This window comes from Scleropages formosus, chromosome 13 (genome assembly GCF_900964775.1).
Source record: "Scleropages formosus chromosome 13, fSclFor1.1, whole genome shotgun sequence".
In the NCBI taxonomy this organism is placed as follows: Eukaryota; Metazoa; Chordata; class Actinopteri; order Osteoglossiformes; family Osteoglossidae; genus Scleropages; species Scleropages formosus.
In genome coordinates, this window is record NC_041818.1 from 28,405,372 (window position 1) to 28,427,118 (window position 21,747).

The following is a 21,747-nucleotide window of genomic DNA, read 5'->3' on the forward strand; positions in this document are numbered from 1 at the left end:
ATGTTCTTTTTTTAACCAGCGCGTCGTGTGTCTTTACTCCGTTCGGTGTCCTTTTCCTCTGGAGTCCGGTGTAAAACAGACCGAGATGCATGCGGGAAGCAGGCGCGGCCAGCAGGTGGCGCAGTGGTTAGAAATGCTGCCGGGCAATTAAAGGACCTGTGGTCGAGTCCCCCCTCTTGCTGTAGTGCAAGGTACTCATGCAAAATGGATACAGTAAAAATTACCCTGCTATGCAAATGGGTAGATCATCATAACTGCCTTAACGGTAAATTTCTTGAGAGAAAAAGATGGTTTAAAAGGGCAGCTACAGGTGCACTGGTTAGAGCTGCTGCCTTTGGACCCAGAGGTTGTAGGTTCAAATCCCACCTTTAAATAAAATACTTACCCTAATTTGTTCCAGTAGAGTTTCTAGGCAGGATAAATAGATATAGGCCATGAATAATAAAAACAATACAGTATTTATTACCACAGTTGTCCTGCTGTCAGTGGATTTAAGAGTGTGTTTTATGGAGTAAACAATTACTCTTATTTACCTGGCTGTCACTTTTCTCCAAAGTAACTTACAGTGTTAATCTGTTTATAATTAATTACCCATTTTTACAGCTGGGAAATTTACTGGAACAATTTAGGCTAAGTACCTTGCTAGAACTAGCAGTTGGAATCAAAGCTATAACCTTTGCCTCTAAAGGCAGCGACTCGAATCACTACGCTACCAGCTGAATAACAAGAAATAAACTTGTCTTAGTCGGGATTCTTACAGAACTGAATGGGTAAAATAAATCACAGGACCCCTTTATTATTAACCTCCTGCTGACTTTGACCGAGCGGAAAAGCGACTTTTGAGTTACAAACAAATTGAGTTACGAACAAAAGGAAACATGTCAGCGGTACCTTGACGTTGTGGACGATGACTATTTGTACATCGCAGATGAACATTTCGGAGTTGTACAATTGGTGAGTGTGCTGATATGAAGTGTGACCAGTAGCAGACAGCATAGGATGTGTTTGTTTGTGTGTGTGTCAAGGTAACATCAGTGTCTCTAAGTGTTACTGTGTCACCCGCCTGTTTGGCCTCAAACTGTCTCGTGTGAGTCTAGCCTTCGCAGGAGGGCCAGGACCGTCTGTTCTGGGAACATCTGGGGGCGAGCAAAAGGAGAGGCAGAGAGAGAGAGAGAGAGAAAGAGAGAGAGAAGGAGAGAGAGAGAGAGAGACGCCCCCCGGCTCCAGGTTCAGGCACCAGTCGCCTCCCCGCAGGGCCTTCTCAAACAGAGAGAGACATTCCAGGAGCGCTCGAACCACGGGGGGCCTGCGGGGGCACCGCTCCGATCCACCAGGATGCCGTACAACACGTCCAGTGACTCCGAGAAGGACGCGTGGCAACAGGAGGTTCGCGTCAAACTGAGGTTCGAATCCCACCCTGCTGAGTGAACAGGTAAATCAGCGTACGTCACTCAGCACCATAATTCGCTTTGGGAAAAAGTGTCGGGATGAGGGGGCGCGGTGGCGCGGTGGGTTGGGCCGGGTCCTGCTCTTCAGTGGGTCTGCGGTTTGAGTCCCACTTGGGGTGCCTTGCGACGGACTGGCGTCCCGTCCTGGGTGTGTTCCCCTCCCCCTCCGGCCTTACGCCCTGTGTTGCCGGGTAGGCTCCGGTTCCCCGTGACCCCGTATGGGACAAGCGGTTCAGAAAATGTGTGTGTGTGTGTGTGTGTGTCGGGATGTACAATGTCACAGGTGAGTGCGGTCGTACCGCCGGGGCGCCGCTGCAGGGACATCCAGCACGCTGTGAGGTCACGTCCCGCCTCCATCCTGCGCCTTCCTTCAGTGCTGCACACCCGGCCCTTTCTCGACGGAGCTCCGGGGGAAAGCGGAGACTGTACGGCCCGGTTCCGTAGACAGCGAGGTCCTGGAGCCCATAGCGTGTCCTCAGTGTGTCCTCCTCTCTCTCATGGCGACACGCAGTGCAAATTGCACACGGAACACGACTGCTTTGACACGCTCTTATTAATAATTATAATTCATGTGTCAATACGGTTCTGTGACGCAGGTCCAAAAACCCGTCTCCTTCGCGTTAGGAAGCCCCCGTTGTGGTGTCTCGCCGAGCATCTCGCACACTACTAACACAACGACACGCGACTGCTTGCGACGACATACCCCACACCCTAGTCCTCCGTGTTCATCCCCCCTCGCAATTCCCCACTTTGTTGCGGCAGCTTCACCTTATTTCCCGAAGGAATGTAGGAAATGCAGACTGTAAGCAGTACAGTAGGACGCAGTTTACCCTCCTTTTCTCCCTAATTGTCCTTAATCCCGACTTGGCCGGGAACCGAAGTCATTAAGCGCGCTTGGCGGCGGCGGGCGGGTCGCACCTCGGCATATTTGGACCCGGCCTTGTGAGAGAGGGCTTCCGCTCATCAGAAGGTCTTCGGTTCAGGTCCAAGGAGAAAATGTGTGATTTACATCGTCTCCATACATGGATATACCAGTATAGACACACACACACAGCACACACACCGCGCGCCACATTCTTACATGACATGTGAGCGGCAGGACTGACCGAGGACCAGACCGTCTGTTGATCTGCCGCTCATGCGGAAAATGACGGAGCAGAAGCTGGAAACAGGAAGCAGAAAGTGTGTCTGCGCTGCGTGGACAAGTGGACACGGGACAGGGAATGTGATTACAGCGCGTTGGACACACAGGTGAGTGTGTGTGTGTGTGTGTGTGTGTGTGTGTGTGTGTGTGTGTGTGTGTGTGTGTGTGGGGGGGAGGTCTTCCACTTTAAGGTGCCAAAAATTGTTTGCCATCTCATTTACAGCAGGGTCATTTTTACTGAATCATTTACATTTATTCATTTAGCTGCAGCTTTTTTCCAAAGCCTGGACTCCACTGGCTGCCGACCGCATCTCCGCAGCTCACGCGCAGGTCATCCCCCCAAGGGAAAACTCCCAGAATCCTCCTGGGTCAGCCCTTGTCCAGGACGTTCCCAAGTTCTCCTCATCCCTGCGGAACCACCAGCACAGAGGGGGTTAAAGCAACAGCGGGGATTCAAACCCACAAGTTCAGCTTTAACCGCCACGCCACCTACTGCACGAGTTCAGAACGACCCGCACACGGTTGGCCTGCCTTCTGATGCCCTGTGGCCACCTGTCCAAATCATACAGCTATTTGTTTTACGGTCACATGGTCTCTGAACGCCATTGCCTTACAAAGAGCAAGGGTTTGAGCCCCTTTGATCGCTGAACTGAAACAGCAAAAACGACCCTGTTGTATAAAGGGCTAAATTAGTGTAAGTAGCTCAGTGTTGAAACCTTACAGCGTATGTCATTGTGAGAAGCACAGGAAGCGCAGATTGAGCATGAGAGCTGAGGAGTGACCGCCAAGGAGGGCCCAGTGACCGCACGTCCCTGCAAATCCGCTCGTCCCTTTTCCTCACCAGGCCTTCGGTGTTGCCTCGCCCCGGCTCCGCCCGCTCCACTTGACATCGGCGCCACGGGATAGTGTCGTCGCACACTGCGGATGGGTGTGTGTGACATAAGCAGTGGGACGGACAGGACTACGAGAGCGAATATGCTGGACGCGTCCGGACGGCTTGGCCACGGGCGCCCCTCTCTGTGCGGTGGCGCCCTCTAGTGGGCGCCGTGCAAACGTCTCCTCTTCAGGGCAGATGAGCCGAGATGTGTCCAGAGTCCTGATGAGCGCTATCGGCCAAACCGGGTCCCGGCGATGAGGACTGGGTCCAGTGAGTGACTTAATAAACCGGAACACAGGATGAACTCGGCCAGATTCGAACCCTCGTCCGAGGAGCCGCGAGAGACCAGTGCGACACGCTGCGCCCCCGTGCCTTGAACTCCGACCCGGGACTCCGGTGTCACACATCAGGTCTCCAGGCTGAGTTCTCCGCCCACTCGGCGATCGAGGCGGATCCTGGGACCGCAGCGCCCCCCAGAGGAGGCCAAACGGTGTCCCCCTCCCTTTGGACACTCGTGTTTGCTGACAGAAATGGGACACAGAGGACAAGTCCACAGAGCCGAGTGACGTACCACGTGTGTCACGTGACCCTCGTCCCGCCTGACCGCCCCCCGTCCGCCACTAGGGAGCGTGATGGGGAGGGATTTTCCATTCAGGACCGAGTTTCCTCCCTCTTGGGAGCAGGAAAGGGGGGACACGTGTGTCTGTCCCTGTCCTCAGCGAATAAAAGCAGCCGAGAGGCAGAAACAGGGAGGGACATCACTGCCAGGGAAAGGCCTCGTCTCGTGCGGCGGCTCATCTTTTGTGGCACTTCGATTCGAACGAGAGCTGCCTGCGTTTGTACTGTAGTATTTCACGAGGAGAAATCGATCGTTTCGAGAGGGAGTGAGTGAGTGAGTGAGTGTGAGAGAGAGAGAGAGAGAGAGAGAGAGAGAGAGAGAGAGAGAGACAGACGAAGGACGTGTTTCAACGTTAAAAGCGTTGCGGAGCTCCACTCCTCCCAGAAGCAAAGCTGCCACATTTTTAAATGCCAGACTGCGAGGAGCCAAGTGCGTGACGTCATCCGGCCGCAGCACAGCGCGAGGAGCGCGGCGAGAGCCTGCGCCTATTGGCTGTGTCCTTCCGCGGCGCCATGTAGGTCCGCGCGGCTCCTTCCGCAGCGCAGCGTGCGTGTGCGCGCGCCCCAACATTGCCGAGGCGCGCATGTTGACGTGTTTGTGCCTTTTTGTCAGGCAAATGTGCGCTTTACACCGTTCGCGCACAGTAGGAGCGCGGCGCGGCGCGGCGCGGCGCAGAGGGGCCATATTGGCCCGTATGGGCCCGTGGAGGTGTGAACGCGCGACGAGTCGTGAACGCGCATTTCGCTCACAAAAGGAGCCGCGGGACGTTTACGCGTTGAAAGATTGAGTGAACTTTTCACGTTCTCAGGATTTCTGCCTTTCTCTTAAATAGTGAAGAAATACTGTGTCACGCATATTCAATTTAAAAAGACACCGTGTCCAGCCAGGGCGCCTGGTGAAGTTTTTAATCTGATTATCAATGGTCTTTATTTATTTAATGTGTTATTTCATACGGGGTGCGGCGGCGCGGCGGCGCAGTGGGTTGGACCGGGTCCTGCTTTCTAGCGAGTCTGGGGTTCGAGTCCCGCTTGGGGTGCCTTGCGACGGACTGGCGTCCCGTCCTGGGTGTGTCCCCTCCCCCTCCGGCCTTACGCCCTGTGTTGCCGGGTAGGCTCCGGTTCCCCATGACCCTGTCTGGGATAAGCGGTTCAGAAAGTGTGTGCGTGTGCGTGTGTGTTATTTCATTCTTCTTTAATTTCATGCTTCTTTTAATTTTAGCCAGAAGTCGGAACATGGTAAAATGTTTAGACATTTATCTTATGTGCCATGAAATGGTGTCTTCATGGCAACATACTGTCCAAAAATAAAAGATGTACATGATTTATTATATGACGAGGTAGAGCTCTGAGATTGTAGTAAAGATGCCGGAAAGAACAAACTTGTTGTGTTTTTTTTTTTTTTTTTTTTTTTTCTTTCTTTCTTTCTTTCTCACGGATCAAAATGGATTAGCAGCCCACCAAAGGTGTCTGGTTCCACACACTGTCCAGCTGAACAGGTAAAAATTGCTCCGTTCATCACTTCCGCTGCTTAAAATCTTTATTCGGCAAATAAATCCTAAAAACCAATGAACAGACTTGTGATACCACGGTACTGTGATTTACAGCACATGGTACAGCACTGCACTGTCTGTGGGAGGTCAGTGTCTCAAAGGGAGTACTGCTGGTATAGGGGTTAGAGCTTTTGCTTTGGACCCTACAGGTCATAGGTTTGAATCTCCTCTCTAGCACTTTGTATCCTGGAGCAACATACTTATCCTAAATTCTTGCTCTGGTGAAGCTACCCAGCTGTATAAATGGGTAAATAACTCAACAGTGTAAGCTGCTTTGGAGAAATGAGTAAAAATGGGGAAAAATGTAAATTGAATGGAAATACTAATAGCGCTACTAATAATGGTGAGAGTACAGTAATAATAGGAGCGGTGTGTATCGAGTTCGTCTCGTACTGCCCTAGAGGGACGGAGAAGGGTCTCCTCATGATGTGTGTGACGCGGGCAGCCTGGGCCTTCCCACTTTGCAGAGTGGTAAAAAAGACAGTGGTCTACCCGTTTCCCGAAGCTCGCGAGAGATGAGCTCCACGCTCGTGTGCATTAGCACCTTTTCAACGGCGCTGGACTGATGAGGAGGACACGCTGCAAGGAGGCGTGTGGGAATAACGCAGGAACAGCTGTGGGTTTGTGCTGTCGGGTCTAGTTGCGCGTAGTCGTGTGTGGTCTGCGGCCGACGCCGGAGGACACGGACCTGCTGGCGGTGGAGAACATCCTCCTGCCGGAGCTCCGCGAAGACATCTCCTCCAGCCCTGCAGTTCCCTGCTCTCAGAATCATACTTCTAATCCATAAACCTCACAAAGAATTCAAGAGAAAAATGTTTACACGACAGGGGCTTTTCGTTTGCGCCTGGTCTTTAAACAACTCTTTGTGGTTTTCGCCTTATTAATACACTCAGCAGCTCAGTGAGATCACTGGCACATTTCATTTATTTGATGTCACTGTCTAAGACAGTTTACGCTGATTTACCCATGTATACAGCAGGGTAATCTTTACTGGAGCAATTCAGGGTAAGTACCTTGATCAGGAGTACCAGAGCAGCAATGGATGGGATTTGACCCCAGGACCTTCAGACTGTAAGGCAAACACCCGAACCATCACACCACCTACTGGCCCATCTCACCCCATAATAAAAGGATAAAAAAAGATGTAAAATAACTGTTTTTAGACCATTAATTATATCGTCCATCCGGACATCATTGTGAAGAATAGCGGTACAAAGTGCCATCAGTGTTCTACCGTCACAAATGTGCTCTTCAGCAGCGCGACAAAAACGGGGCGACTATTTTTACGTCGTTTTTTATGTCGCTTTCATTGTCCGCCGGCCACTTAAAGCGCACAAAAACTTAGCTCTGCTGTGTCGTTATGTCACAGTGCGTGCGGACACCTCCGTTTCTTCCTTGCAGCAGCACCTGCTTTTTTCCTTAGTCAGTAACTCGATGTAACAGTGGAAGAGCGCGAGGCAATAATTACAAAATAACTGATAATTGATGAGGGGGCCGCGGAGCGCGCGCGACCTGTATGCTGCGGGAGCGGGAGCGACGGCGGCGGCGGAAGGATACGGTGCGAGCGCTCCGCCTCCAGCCTCATTGACGCCAAGACATCTGAGAGGAGGAGGCGGCGGAGAGCGCAGAGCCGGAGGCGGAGGGAGAAAGAAGGACGGACGGACGGCGGCGGCGGTGGTGGTGGTGGTGGCTGTGGCAGCGGTAGTGGCGGCGGCAGAGGCAGAAACGAAGCGAAAAAGCCAGGAAAAACAGCCGGGAGAGCGGAGAAAAGTACTTTGTGTCCGAGATTTCGAGGCTGGGAAGAGGGTCGGAGAAACTCCGCGGCGTCTCGCGGGTGTGAGTGTGTATGAAACTGATATATATATATGTATTATTTTTGCTCTGCTCGGTTAGCTCGTGAGCGCGGGGCGCGCGGAGGGACTTCCTTCTGGTCTGCGCGCGCGAGCGGGGGGGGGGGTCGACAGGCTTCGAGAAAAAGTTTTGTTTTTTTTTTTTTTTTTCTTTCCCCGTTTCTATATATATATATATATATATATATATATATATATATATATATATATATATATTTTTGTCTCTCCTCCACTTTCTGCTCTTTCCGTCGGCGGAGCGGCGGCCGAACGAACCGCCGCGGCGAGTCTTCTGCTGCTGGCGGATCGCGGTCGCGGCGCCTCCTCCGCCAACTTAGTTTGTGGGGCGACGGTCTGGGGCTCCGCAGGCTGGCAGGGACACACGACTCAACTGTCCTCCGCTGTCCTCTTCTGTCCTCCGATCCGAGGGACACTCGGCTGCGCTCTCGCCGGGACACTTTGCGGGACAGGTTTGGTGTTGCTGTGTGTCTCCGCACAGTTTTCGGGACAGAACGATACATTAAGTAGTTCCTGACCTGACGGACATTTTGTTACTTGGGGACAGTTTGGGGCACAAATGGACGCTTTTGCAAAAGTTTTGGTGTTGCGGTCAGTGTCTCTGAGGGACATTTTTTAGCACACGAGCCTGGCACTTGGGGACGGTTGAGTACTCGAACGGATTCTTTGCGGGACAGTAATACATTGATTGGGGACATTCGAGGGACACCGGTGCTCGACCTCAGTGTCTCTGGACACTTTGGGGGACAATTTGATACTTGGGGGGATACTGTGAGACAAGGAGTTATTTAGGGCAGTTGTTTATACACGAGGCGAGGGAGGGGACACTTTGAGAGACACTTCGCCGGTGTTGCTGTGTGTCCCTGGACATTACGCCCAATTTGATGGACATCTTGGCATCCAGCACCTCGAGCACTCGATGCGTTTCTTGACAAACGTCAAAACCGTTCAAGGACGCGTCTCTCTCTCTCTCTCTCTTTTTTTTTTATCTCTCTTAGCTTCTTCATATCTCCGAGGCTCCAAGTTTTCTCACGTTTCTTTGAACTTGTAAAAACATGTGAATCGCTGTGTCTCTCTTTCCAGGAACGATGGAGACCTGGAAAAATGACTGCAAGCCTTTATTTACCTCACCCTTTTCCAGGTTGTGCTCCGTTACACCGCTATACCTCCGGGTTTTCTCACCGGAGTCATGGTGAATACCTTGTTTTTACCGTGCTCTGTATAGCACTTCATCAGTAGGTGACTGACTGACTCGCAGCGAAATGTCCCTGAATGGATGTTGACATTAGCTCTACATGAGGCCCGTGATGCAGCGAGCAGTTGTTTACTCTGTTTTTTCCATTGTGCTTCAGGATGTACGCTTACCAGGTGGTAAATTTGTGTAGTTTGAGACAAAGATGCTGCTGTAACGATGGAGTCCTTGTCACTTGTTGTCCAGCGTGTCTTCGCCGTCCGGCAAGTCGCTGGATGTTGATCTCGGAGGACGGCGGCGGACGGTATCGGTCCACGAACGCCGATTGACGATTTCCTCCTGTAGGTTACCGCTGTTTGTTTTACCACATGTAACCGAATCAGCCAAACAAAACGTGCAAACTTGAACCGATCAAAGGCGGTGGGGGAGGTTTGGATGTTTGTTTTCTGAATTGGTGAATAAAGCCTGAATATGTGTGGTGCTGAGATGCCGAGTGTAACGGACCGCGGTGAACGAGGGACTCGGATGGCCGCTTCTGTGTGCTGAGCGGCGGATCCTCCTGCTCGACACTGGACAGGCCTTGTTGCTGCTTTTAATTAGAACCCAAGGCCAACTTGGTGGAAAAGTGGTGCTTGTGTGTGTTTTTACTGGACGTGTGTGTGTGTGTGTGTGGGGGGGCTGCTATGTGGGGTAGCGGCTGTTGGCCAGATTTAGCCCAAGAGAAGGTGGGTGGCCAGACCTGGTTCTGACCTGGCAAGATGGGGTGTTACAGGTTCTAACAGGAAGTTGCGAGACAGGCGGTCCTTTCCTTTCGCACCGTAGCACAGCCATCTGGGATGGACTAGGCGACTTTGGTGGTTCCCAGTCCCTCCGTCGGCTCGTGTTTGTTTCGAGGCGGCTGCTTGATGGCTGAATGAGTAAATTATGCATGAAGCTGCAGAGATGATGGTGTAAGATGCTTGTGTAGGGGAGGCTGTGGGAGTCTGTGTGCTTCTCTCTCTCTCTCTCTCTCTCTCTCTCTCTGGAGAAGCTAAAAGATGACCGAAAAGACGCAGCGGTGCACCTACCTGGTGTTCAAGTAGAATGTGAGACTGGTAAATCTGTCCACCTGACAGACAAGTCGCAAAGTTCAGTTGTGTTAACGTGGATCTTGGACGGAAGACGGACCGCAGAAGGCTCAGGGTCATACGTGTTGTGCCAAAGTGGCCCGGCGTCTGGTGTGTAGAACTGTCGCGCTCGATAACATGGAACACACTTCGTGTTCGTAATGACGTACGTATTCGATCGGCACGTAGTTTCCTGTTTGAACGCAATATCCGAACGCGCCCGGGTAATCTGCTCGTGGAAAAGGTGAGAAGAAGCGAGTCGCGAGGCACAGGCTGCCGTGTAACCAATTGGTGTGTCGGACGACTTGAGCCGCGAGCGCTTATCTGCAGCAAGAAGCTTTCTGTCTGTCAGAAGCCTGGGAAATCGATGGAGCGCAAGGTGGGACCGTCCTTGTCCCAGTGCAGCGGGTACGGGGGGGGTTGCCAGCGGCATTGGCCCGCTGCTCTGCCGCCGCTTGGGAAGCGGAAGGAAGTCTTCGGAATGAAAAAGGAAGCGTGGTTATCAGTGTGGGTGCGAATCCCAGTGCCCCCCTCCTACCCCCGCGTTTCCTCAAGTTCACATCGCACACGTTGCTGTTGTCACCTCCGGTATTGCAGCGCCTCCATCGGAACCTGAACGCCCCTCCTGAGCCGCCCCGCTGCCTGCCCAGTCTCTCCGTGGGGGATCGCACTCCTGCGCCGAGTCCTTGCCGGTCTGTTAGGCAGCATCATGCCTCAACGTCCAGTGGTTTACGCAGCGTTCCCCGGGGAAGTTCAACAAGTGCTTCCGGTGTCGGCCCACGTCTGGATCTCTGCAGATCTTATGTGAAATGCTGCTGTTTTGTGTACAGTAACTTTCCTCACAGCCTCAGGAAGCCTGGCAGGCTGAGGAGGGGCGGTAGTGGCCGTGCTGGTTGACGCCGCGCCGGATTCTAGTCATAATTGGACCCCAAGATGGTGAAACGTAACAGTGTCGGCGTCACCCCATTTTGAGAGAGTGGTGAATGAGGGCAACATGCCGCAGTTTACATTTACGTTTATTCATTTACCTGATGCTTTATCCAAAGCGACTTAGAATGTTACCTTGCTCAGGGGTACTACAGGCAGAGGTGGGGATCAAACCTGCGACCTTTGGATCCAAAGGCAGCAGTTCTAACCACTCACTACCAGCTGTCCCAATACATTGAGCCACTTCATCCACTCAGTCATATATATTATTCATTTGCTTGTTTCCAAAGTGAGGTACGACTCGAAGTAAAGGGAAGAGCGTCGACAAATGTATTTGCTGAGCGTTGGCTGAGGTGTACGTCGCTTTGGACAAAAGCATCTGCTAAATGAATAAATGTAAAAAGAGCCTCAGTCAGGGGGTTATTGACGCACAGCTTGTCTGTTACTGCTGTGCTGCTGCTTGACATGCTTTCGTCAACTGCCTGTGGAACTGAGTCCAGTGTGAAGGGTGCGCCCGCCGGCCGCTCGCACGCACGCACTTGTGTCCCGCTCTTTGTTCCCCTCCTCAGGAGTCGCATCGTAACGTGGGCCGGTGCTGTGAGATAGAGATGGTGCTGCAGCGCCAGTCTCCTTGTTGTGAGGAGGGCCAGAATGGAGCGGGAGACGGTCGCGTTCCGTCGCTGCCGTAGCCGGATTCGACCCAGGCGCAAAGAGCCCCCTTGAGCGGGCGCATGGTCAGCGTGAGGCACGAGTTGCAGAGCGGTTATGAAACCAACTGTTTTGCTTACCAGTGCAGTGGCCAAAGTTCTGTTTCTGTATAAACACTGCGCTCCCCCCCCCACCCCCCACGAGAGAGGGGTCCTTCCTGTGTTTGGTCGGCCCCTGGAGGCTGTGGAGCTTCACTGCTTTCCACTGCTCTTTCTTGCACTCCTCCCAGCCACCTGCTTCCTCCTCCCACTTCTCATCCTCCTGGTTGCGGATGTGAGCGTTTTTGGGGAGTTTGCCTGTGTGTGGGGGTTCCTTCATTCACTTCCAAAAATGTGTTCTGAAGAACTAGCAGGGATGTTCAGCAGCTGCAAGCGAAGGGGGTGGGGGGTTGGGACATTGCCAGAGGAAGCCCCTCTCCGTGGCAGTTGATCCCTTCTCCGGCGTTTTGGTCTTCTTAACAGCTGCGCTTTGCCTATTCAACCCCCCCTCCAACTGGGGCAGGTCTAGGGACCCATTCCCACAGAGCTGCTGTATCAGCAGAGCGGATGGTGGGTCAAGGGTTTCAAGGCATGTTTTCTGGTGGTTCTGTTGGGCAATTGTGGTTCAGGAGGAGTACAGTGGTGACAATGACTTGTGTTGGTTGCAGTTAGAATTTTTGCTGCTCTCACGGTTCGTGATCCATGTAAGCAGGTGGTGGTTAGTGTTGTTACCTAGTGTGAAGGTCCAGCCTTCAAATTCCTATATTGCTGTATGACTCTTGATCATGGTGTTTGTCCTGAGCTAGTTGGGTAAATCATTGTAAAGCGCTTTGTGCAGCTCTGTAAGTCACTTAAGCAGAGGTCTCAAATAAAGTGTAATTAGTATCATTCTGAAAAGTCTCTCCTCTCTCCTGCAGGTACTGATCTGCAGTAGTCCCTCCTGACTCGACACAGAAGCGTTCTTTAACCCTACCGACATCCATTACGTCCCCAAAGTGGCCCCTGTTGTAGTGTCCTGGGCATCAGGAGAGACTTGGGAGACTGGAGCTGCGTTTCCTGGTGTCGCTGTTACCCAGCAACATCCCGTCCTCTCCACTTTCCTGAGCAGCAACAGCTGCTTCCTGAATCCTTTTCCTGTTCTTGGTGGAACAAGGCTACCCCCCACCCCACACATACACACTGCTAATACTACTCTACTCGTGTATACATACGCACACGCACAGAGACTGCTGTGGCGGACTGAGCGGACTCTCTGAGTCCTTTCCTTCTTGTGGTGTGACCCAGAGATATGACCTCAATGTCCAGCCTGTTCTCCTTCACCAGCCCGGCCGTGAAGCGGCTGCTGGGTTGGAAGCAGGGTGACGAAGAAGAGAAGTGGGCCGAGAAGGCGGTCGATGCCCTGGTGAAGAAGCTGAAGAAGAAGAAAGGTGCCATGGAGGACCTGGAGAAGGCCCTCAGCAGCCCAGGGCAGCCCAGCAAGTGCGTGACGATCCCACGCTCGCTGGACGGCCGGCTCCAGGTGTCCCACCGCAAGGGTCTGCCCCACGTCATCTACTGCCGAGTGTGGCGCTGGCCTGACCTGCAGTCCCACCATGAGCTCAAACCCCTGGAAGTGTGCGAGTACCCCTTTGGCTCCAAGCAGAAGGAGGTCTGCATCAACCCGTACCACTACAAGCGGGTGGAAAGTCCAGGTAAGTCTCCAGGTGGAAGTCGCGTGTAATGTCGCCGCTGTAAGCAGATGTTGTTTGTGCAACCAAGCCGAAGGGAGTTCTGCTTATAAAGTGATAAGTACACTTCCCCTCGAAAAAGACATAATGGTGGGCAAAACTATTACTGTTCTTGGTTGAGCGGAATATATGAGTCTCATTGGCTAGTGTCCTAAGAGATGCATTTAAGGGAATGGTAAATGTTAGCGATGCGTGATGCCTAACGTTTTTCAAATAAAATATCTTTGTCAGGGAAAAGCTTTTAAAATGTGTTCATTTTTCACAGAACCCAGGAAATACTGAATGTCAAGTGGAGTAGGGATCTGCTGCTCTTATTAGATTATGGGATGCTTCAGATGGTAAATGGAACATTTTAAATTCAATTTGAGCAGTGAATTCTATCCATTTTCGTTGGGCTTTTAGGCCCTCCTTTCTAAAGGGGCTGTTCGACTGCTCCCTGCCTCGTGATGGTAGTGCGCTATTGACCGCTTCAAGGGCAGATATCAAGTGTCACTCCAGTGGGAGAACGCACTTCTGTTCGGGCCCAAATCCGATACGTGGTGGCGTGGTGTTGCGCTGCTGCCCAGGAGTCTGCCCTAGGCGTTGTGTGCCGTCGCTCTGCTCTTGTTCAGTCTTTATGTGCTTTGGAAAGCTGCAAGAGGAATAAGGCCCATTTGTACCTGGTCATTTGCCTCGTGTGTGACCGGGTGGGTCTAAAGGGGGCCTGGTGAGTGAGCTGCCCCTCCCTTCCCTCTCTTTCAGTGCTGCCTCCAGTGCTGGTTCCCCGCCACAGCGAGTTCAACCCACAGCACAGCCTCCTGGTTCAGTTCCGGAACCTGAGCCACAACGAGCCACACATGCCTCTGAACGCCACCTTCCCCGAGTCGTTCCAGCAGCACCTGTCGCCCAACTCTCCATATCCTCCTTCGCCGGCGAGCAGTGGCACCTACCCAAATTCACCTGCCAGCTCTGGCCCTTCCAGCCCCTTCCAGTTGCCAGGTAAGCTCGGTTACCTTGTGCCGTACCTCACATGGTATCTGCTACATCAGGAATTGGTCGTTCTGGGTTTTGGAGTCCTATGCTTAAGGTAAAAGCAAACTAAAAAGTGAGTTCACCAAATAAGGACTTTGGTCTTAGTGCTGAGTACTGAGGTTCGAAGAAAGTCTGACACCTTGGAGGCCAGAACTTTCTCACACATGTGCTAAACACGCTTCTGCAAACATGAAATTGTGAAATAACTGGAGTGATCCAGATGGCCTCTGTGTAACCCTTGTTATGGGATGGGGAAATTGGAGGTAGACAATTTGCCCCACACAATAGACTGTTCATTTAGGTTTATTTTGTTATTTTTAAATTTAAAAATGCACCAGAAACGGTGCCCTGAATCAGAGGTCTGTTGTCAACTTGAACATGGGCTACTTGGAGTCTCGGTGGCATTCCCAGTTGTTATAAAATAAATCCCAAGGTTGCCTTATTTTGACAATATTTTAACTGAAGTGCCTTGAAGAACTTGGATGAAAGTGCAGACAAATGTTTTGTCCCCTGAAGGTAATATGGTCTTGGGGGGGGGGGGGGGGGGGGGTTTGGTCATGTCAGGTGACAGTGTGGAGAGCATGTTTGCAGGGTTTCTGCACTGTGGTGTTTCAGTGCAATTTGAACAGACCCCTTGTGAGAGGTGAGAGTTCGGAGCAACAGAACAGCAGTTGCACTGAAAAGCCCCCGGGAGGGACAATGAACGCGCAGAGTAAGCAGCCCTGCAAAGCCCTAAAGTGCGGAATGCCAGGCTGGTGGTGCCCGTTGCTGGGCACTCAGCCCTCCTCTCAGCTCTCTGATGTGGGCGGCCAAGCGGAAGGGCCCGTGTAGGGGGAACGGGGTGCAAAGCCAGGGTTTGATGCGGATGGAACGCCTCCTCCACAACTCCCCCAGAAATCCTTGCTGCACTGTTTGCTGGCTGAGGGTGTGGCCCTTGCAACCTGGGGTGGGTCCAGTACGTTAAACGGCACATGTACTACCTGGAACAGCTGGTAGCATAGTGCTTAGAGCTGCTGCCTTTGAACCCAAAGGTCACAGGTTTGATTCCCACCTCCAGTGGTAGCACCCTTGAGCTGAGCAAGATACTTAGCCTGAATTGCTCCAGTAAAAATGACCCACCTGTATAAACGGGTAAATAATTGTAGGTAACTTAAGATTGTAAGTTGCTTTGGGGAAAAGCATCAGCTAAATGAATAAATGTATATGTACAGCAAGGTCCATTCACTGTATTACACCGTTACTCAGCAGCAGAGTCCTCGCCTGTTTTTCTTTTTTAGTTTTCTACATTTCTCTAGATGGATGTATCTTGAATGTTCTTTACAATGTAACGAATAACTTTACATCTGAGAACTTTATAGCTGTATGGGAAATTAAAGCAGCAAGTAATGATTCATTACTTATGACTGTCATACTTTTTACTAAGGACTCTTGTATGATGTGTATTAGCTTCCGTCTGCAATGTACTCGTGTCTCATGCAGGATAGGCCCTGCTCTCCTGGGATAGGCTCCATACCACCTCAGCTCTGCATTGGCCAAGCAATTGATGGTGATATTTATATATTGTTTGCTAGTAACACATCCAGGATAACTTCCACCTGCATGAACCTTGTAAAATTGTTTTCTATGTAAACTGTAGGTTAGTCAAAGGGGCCCAAAGAATGACTTCCAGTTGATGTAAAGGCTCTTGAACTTGAGATGGTATCATTTACATTTTTCTCCTAAGTGAAAAATGCAGCGAGTGCATTACATCAACAGGAGTATTGAGTATAAACAGTTCAGCATCTATATTGTAGCTTTCCTCTTGTGGAAAATATTGGTGACCAGCAAATAAAAAATTTTTGAGCAGTCCCCCCCCCCCCCCAACCCACATTAGTCAACAGGAATTCTTCCTGATGGATATGGCTTCCTTCTCTCCCATGTCAACTTATCAGATTTCTTAAGCCAAAGATGTTTTAAGGATAACTTGAGACAGAATGCGAACAGCTGCTTGTGTTTATGAAGAGTCTCTTTGACAGTTAATGTAACAGTGTGCAGGTGAATGTAACGCACGCAGGAGTGTATTGCCTTTAGTGTGTAATGTTCTCTAATGTCCATTGTTCAAAATCTTCCCAAGGGTGGAAGAGACCAGAGCTGCATGTGCAGTGAATGGTGCATTAAAAGCTTCACGTGTCCGGGGAGGGGGTGGTCTGCTTCCTGTATGGATCTGTGGTTTGTGTGCCTGTAGGGGGGGGGGTCATATGTCTGCAGCTGCTCTGTGCCTGGTCCTAAGTGGGTGTTCTTTGCTCTCACACCCAGCTGACACCCCACCCCCAGCCTACATGCCCCCTGATGAGCAGATGGGGCAGGATGGCTCGCAGTCCATGGAAACTGGGAGCAGCATGGTGCCCCAGAACATGCCCCGAGGAGGTGAGCAAGCATGCCTCATAGGCTGTACAGGATACTGGTGTTACCGTGTGTGTGTCTCACACACACTCACTCACACTCCCTCTCTGCTGACTGGAAGCTCGGGTCAGATCATTAGTTTAGTTATCTGCTAAGTCATTAATCATTTAGCTGAACACTTTGAAATACCTGCAGGCTGTTGCCTTCTCTGCCTATAGGTGTACTGGGAAGAGCCGAAGGTCCTGTTCTTCATGGGCGTTGTGTACATTGGTTGTTGCTTCGAAGCAGCTAATGTTGCTTTTCCTCCAACAGACGTTCAGCCTGTGGAATATGAGGAGCCCAGCCACTGGTGCTCCATTGTCTACTACGAGCTGAACAACCGCGTAGGTGAGGCCTACCACGCCTCCTCCACCAGTGTGCTGGTCGATGGCTTCACCGACCCGTCCAACAACAAGAACCGCTTCTGCCTGGGACTTCTGTCCAATGTCAACCGCAACTCCACCATTGAAAACACTCGGCGCCACATTGGCAAAGGTGAGTGCCGCAGTTTTCTTTGCACCTTGACAACTGGGTTCAGAGCAGAGCATGTTGTATGAGAAGTACTGTAGCTCAGCTTCAGATTGAGAACTTTATTCAAGTGCATAACTAAAGTGCCCTCATGCAGCTGTTTGGCACTGATAGGTGGACTGTAATTCCACTGTCCCTCTTCGGCAGTAGTGCTAATACTATTAAGACACATGGTAGAGGGTTTCCTTTTCATCGTATTGTTCCTGATACACCGTCCTCCTTCAGGAGTCCACCTGTACTACGTGGGGGGTGAAGTATATGCCGAATGCCTCAGCGACACCAGCATCTTCGTCCAGAGCCGCAACTGCAATTACCACCACGGTTTCCACCCCACCACTGTGTGTAAGATCCCCAGCGGTTGCAGCCTGAAGATTTTCAACAACCAGGAGTTTGCCCAGCTGCTGGCCCAGTCCGTCAACCATGGCTTTGAGGCAGTTTATGAGCTCACGAAGATGTGCACCATCCGCATGAGCTTCGTCAAGGTACCCAGGAGAATGTCTGTCTGTTTCTCGTGAGCTCAAAAAACAAGAGCATCCGTACTCTGTCATGTGTTTTTCTACCTTGAAGCTCACCTCCGAGTTGTACACGTGCAGACGCAAGGGTTAAGGTGCCGTTGTTGCTTCTTTTCCAGGGTTGGGGAGCCGAATACCACCGACAGGATGTTACCAGCACCCCCTGCTGGATAGAAGTGCACCTGCATGGGCCCCTGCAGTGGCTGGATAAAGTACTGACACAAATGGGCTCTCCCCTGAACCCAATCTCCTCAGTTTCCTAATGATGGTTTCCTCGTGGGTCGGGTGCTTTTCTATTTTCTTTTACTTTTTTAATTTTACAGTTTTTTGATTACAAGAAAATGAGTCAAGGCTGAACTGTTTACACTACATGCAGAAGGAATGTTTATTTTTTTTAGTTTTTTTTTTTTTTTAATGGCAATAACACTGGGTCACAGTGACACACAAAGGCAACAGTAATATTGGAAACACACACACATATAAAATTAACTACAAGTGTAGACCATAACTACAAAGTATCATTAAGTTGAGTTAAATTTTTAGAAACTGACACAGGACTTTGAAAGATTTCAGTAGAATTTTTTTGAGCGGACCGATTGCCCTTTAATATTTCGGCATATTGAAGTCCTTCACCTTCTTATTATATTAACACCCCCAGTGATCATTTTAACTTAACTCACTTTTACAACAGTCCTTACCTCAGAAGGTCTGTTGTCAGATGGACTGGAACATGTGACCCAGTGAGGTACAATACATAGAAAATATCGGGGGGGGGGGAGCGAAGAACAAGAATGCAAATTCAAAATGCAAACCTACACTCAATTCATCAGCCTCTTCAACATCCCTTAGACAACCAGTCCAGCACCATATAGTTGTGGATGCGGGACAGGGAGTGCGCTGCCTTAATCCCTCACTAAGCATCCCTGCCTACACCTTCTACCGGAGACCTTCACGGATAAAATTTTAAGATTAAACCACACAAACCAATGAAGGCTACAGTATAAAAAAGATGAAGCCAAAACTATAATCGTGACAGAAAAAGAATGGAAGAAAACTTAGTACAATCAAATACTTGTATGAACTAGTCTGTCTTTCAGATTAGCTAGAAACAGGGTTGCTGATGACTGGTCATTGAACTGGAGCATCTTCCCTTCGGGTGGACACCGCAGATGGGCTGGAAAGAAGAAATCCCAGTATAGCCTTTGAGCTTTACGTGCATTGGCAAGCTCATAAAATTCTTGTTGCGGATGGGATTTTTTGATGTCACGTTTTCATGTTCTTGAGGTCTTTTTCAGACTCAGAAATCGGGCCAGAATGCTCCTTGGATGGACACTTGAGTCGGCAGTGCAGCCAGGGAGTCTGTAGGCAAGGTGAAACTCGATAGGAGGCAAATCGGTTGGCAGTGCCAGCCAGGAACGTAGTTCATCCTGCAGAAATTGAGGGATGTTTCCTTCAGCATTCTCGGGTAGTCACAGAGTTTTCAATTTGTGATGGTTTTTATACTCCATTTCATCCAGTTTCACCTGGTGCCACTCCGCTTCTTGCTTCCAGCAACTACTGACATCTTGTATGTCTTCTTCAAAGCAGAGAGCCTATGCTAAAAATATAAAAATTACTGGTCTCTCGAGTGGAGCCACAGTTCATGCAGTCTTAGAATATGACCCAGGAAGGATGTTTTTTTTTTTTTTTTTAAAAAAAACAAAAACACTATCAGCAAGTCTTTTAAGTGGGAGGGGATGGGGTTCAAATCACTTCAGCTGTAGATCTGAGATACATGTGTTATCTTCATTGCTCTGCAATAAAACATTTAATACATTTTTTTAAAAGAGCCACAGTGTTTGCTGTCAAAGCATTTAGTGGATGTAGGTAAACTGGACAAATCTGGTCTGGGGCTAATGGGCAACTATCACTGTGCCTTTGCTGTCAACAGCAGATTAGAGGAAACATTTTAATAACTGGTAAGGGATGTGGATATGTGCAAAATCCAGAACTAGGTACATTCAGCTGTTTTCAACTAAACACCTAGAGACTGATGGCTCATACAAGCATCATCCTAAAGTGTTAATATACAAAAGAAATGTAAAAGTGAATTGTCCTCAGTTAGCATCCTCTTGAGAGATGAGGGCCACAGGGGTGACTAAGAGGGCAGTAGTTGCCCCACTCGGTGCAACTGCAGCCCTTTTGCTTTGCTCTGTGGTCTTTCTGCTTGCTTGAGGGTTATGGACTGGTTACCTGTATTGTGATATTAAAACTGCAGTTGCAACTGTGTGTATGTACTGTGACAATGCTTTTGCATCCCTTGTGGTCACTCTATACCATAATCTTAAGAAGGGTGCAAGGTAGATTTTTTTTTTTTTTTTTTTAAAGTATTGCAGTATTCTGGCCAACATTCATGGTTGTTTTTTACTCTCATCAGAGTTGTGCATTAGAGTGAAATTAACACTTGGGTCCCCCCCCCCAGTTCACAGATACTGTGAGACACTAACAGGTTAAAGTTTAATTACTCTACAAGACTTAAAGGGATTGCACTATCTAGATTATAGCACATTTACAAGCTTGATTTCATTTTTGCCTTGTACAAGTATTCAGACTTACCAGATTATTTGCCTTTTTGAATTCCTTTATTTTTAATATCCTCTACTGTTTTCTCTTTGGCTCATGTCTTTATTAACTTAGTTTTTTTTTATGCAACTTTTGTGTTCATCTACTAAAAGCATTTGGTGGCACTGTTATTAAAGGGGGATTTAGCCAATAAAGTTTGACTGTTATCAGTAATCAGTTTTTCCTAAATGCTGTGACTTTGTGTGTTTGTGTATATATAAATTTTATTTTTCCCCCTGTAGCTTTCAAAGACTGACATATTAGCTTGGAGTTTATCTGCTGCTGAAATGTAGTGAAGGAGCATTTAGAGTAAATTCCACCCATAACATACAGTATATGACTAAAATGAGTTGATTTGGGCAACTTACCTAAGTAATGAAGTACTACCAAAGAATAACAGACATGGCAAAAGACTTAAGTTGGGTAAGATGAAAGAAAGGATAAAAGCAACCAGACACTATATGAGTGTATAAATATAATAAAGAAGCAAATAAGAGGGACTGGAGTGGTGTAGCTACAGCACTGGGAGAATAAATATAGGATTCCCATACTCAAGATATTTTTTATTGATTTGGCTACTTAGAAACTGCAACCTAAACGTCAAGTACTATAGCAGGTATGAAGAAGTGCGTGTACATCTTTCAGTTGTTCCATTATTCAGGTTGATGGAACTGTCACACTTGGTTTTAAGGAATGACGTGGTCCACACACACACATTTTCTGAGCCGCTTGTCCCATAGGGGGTGGCGGGGAACCGGAGCCTAACCCGGCAGCTCAGGGCATAGGGCCAGAGGGGGAGGGGACACACCCAGGACGGGACGCCAGTCCGTCGCAAGGCACCCCAAGCAGGACTCGAACCCCAGACCCACCGGAGAGCATTACGATACAGTGTCAACGCTGAAATAACACGTTATGCAATGGGTCTTTAATGGACATTTTTAAACCTTTACTTAATAAAAACAAACTATTGTACACATTCGATTCAGTGGTAGACTAGAGGAAAGAGCCCTGACTGTATCACAGAAAGGGAATTTAGGGCGACCAGTTTCAAGACTGCTAATTATCTGGTTAAATGATCAGCCTTAAAAAGTTTAAATAAACCTATTTGCGCCATATCATACGTCACCTTTGAAGACTTGCCACTTTCTGATTGGTTGACATTTCTTTCAGTGAAAAATATATTATAGTTTTACCGTACATTTCATACAAAACTGACCAATTAAAATTCCTCCCGCAAGGAAAACGGGTCTTGAATGTAGATATTATTAAGATATTATAGCTAACTAAGTCAACTGCAAATGGTTTACCTTACATATATCTAACGATTTTCACATGTATCCAACTAATTTTCATTTAAGTTACATGTATCATTTACCTTTTAAGAATGATTGTGCGTTTAAGAGTCCATACTTACGGTAATCTAGAGGCGTTTGGTCCTATTACGGTTTGACACGGATTCGAAAAACTGTCGTGACTTCAGGGGTGGGGTCTGACCCAAAAATAAAAGCCTCGTCCTCCCTCTTTGAGGCACACC

At 49.4% G+C, this 21,747-nt stretch overlaps 1 protein-coding gene across 5 annotated transcripts; it reads left to right on the forward strand.

Annotated features, from left to right (window-relative positions):
* The first annotated feature begins 7,275 nt into the window (after positions 1–7,275).
* On the forward strand, positions 7,276–18,395 carry smad5 (SMAD family member 5). 5 transcript variants are annotated; one of them, XM_018733575.2, is made up of 8 exons: positions 7,276–7,473; positions 8,586–8,694; positions 12,331–13,104; positions 13,882–14,118; positions 16,447–16,557; positions 16,846–17,067; positions 17,326–17,582; positions 17,732–18,395. In XM_018733575.2, exons 3-8 carry the CDS (start codon positions 12,702–12,704, stop codon positions 17,873–17,875), a joined length of 1,374 nt encoding a protein of 457 aa, XP_018589091.1. In that variant the 5' UTR covers positions 7,276–7,473; positions 8,586–8,694; positions 12,331–12,701; the 3' UTR covers positions 17,876–18,395. The 5 variants fall into 5 exon arrangements, with proteins under 5 accessions (XP_018589091.1, XP_018589094.1, XP_018589090.1 ...); XM_018733578.2 differs by lacking the exon at positions 8,586–8,694 and having other exon boundaries at positions 7,276–7,481; XM_018733574.2 differs by lacking the exon at positions 8,586–8,694.
* The last annotated feature ends 3,352 nt before the right edge of the window (positions 18,396–21,747 follow it).

What these genes read in the sequence shown, in the direction of transcription:
- smad5 (XM_018733578.2), top strand. Translation starts at nt 12,702, where the DNA reads ATGACCTCAATGTCCAGCCTGTTCTCCTTCACCAGCCCGGCCGTGAAG. An exon ending in CAAGCGGGTGGAAAGTCCAG is followed by an intron (nt 13,105 to 13,881) that starts GTAAGTCTCCAG and finishes CCTCTCTTTCAG; the next exon opens with TGCTGCCTCCAGTGCTGGTT. An exon ending in TCCGCATGAGCTTCGTCAAG is followed by an intron (nt 17,583 to 17,731) that starts GTACCCAGGAGA and finishes CTTCTTTTCCAG; the next exon opens with GGTTGGGGAGCCGAATACCA.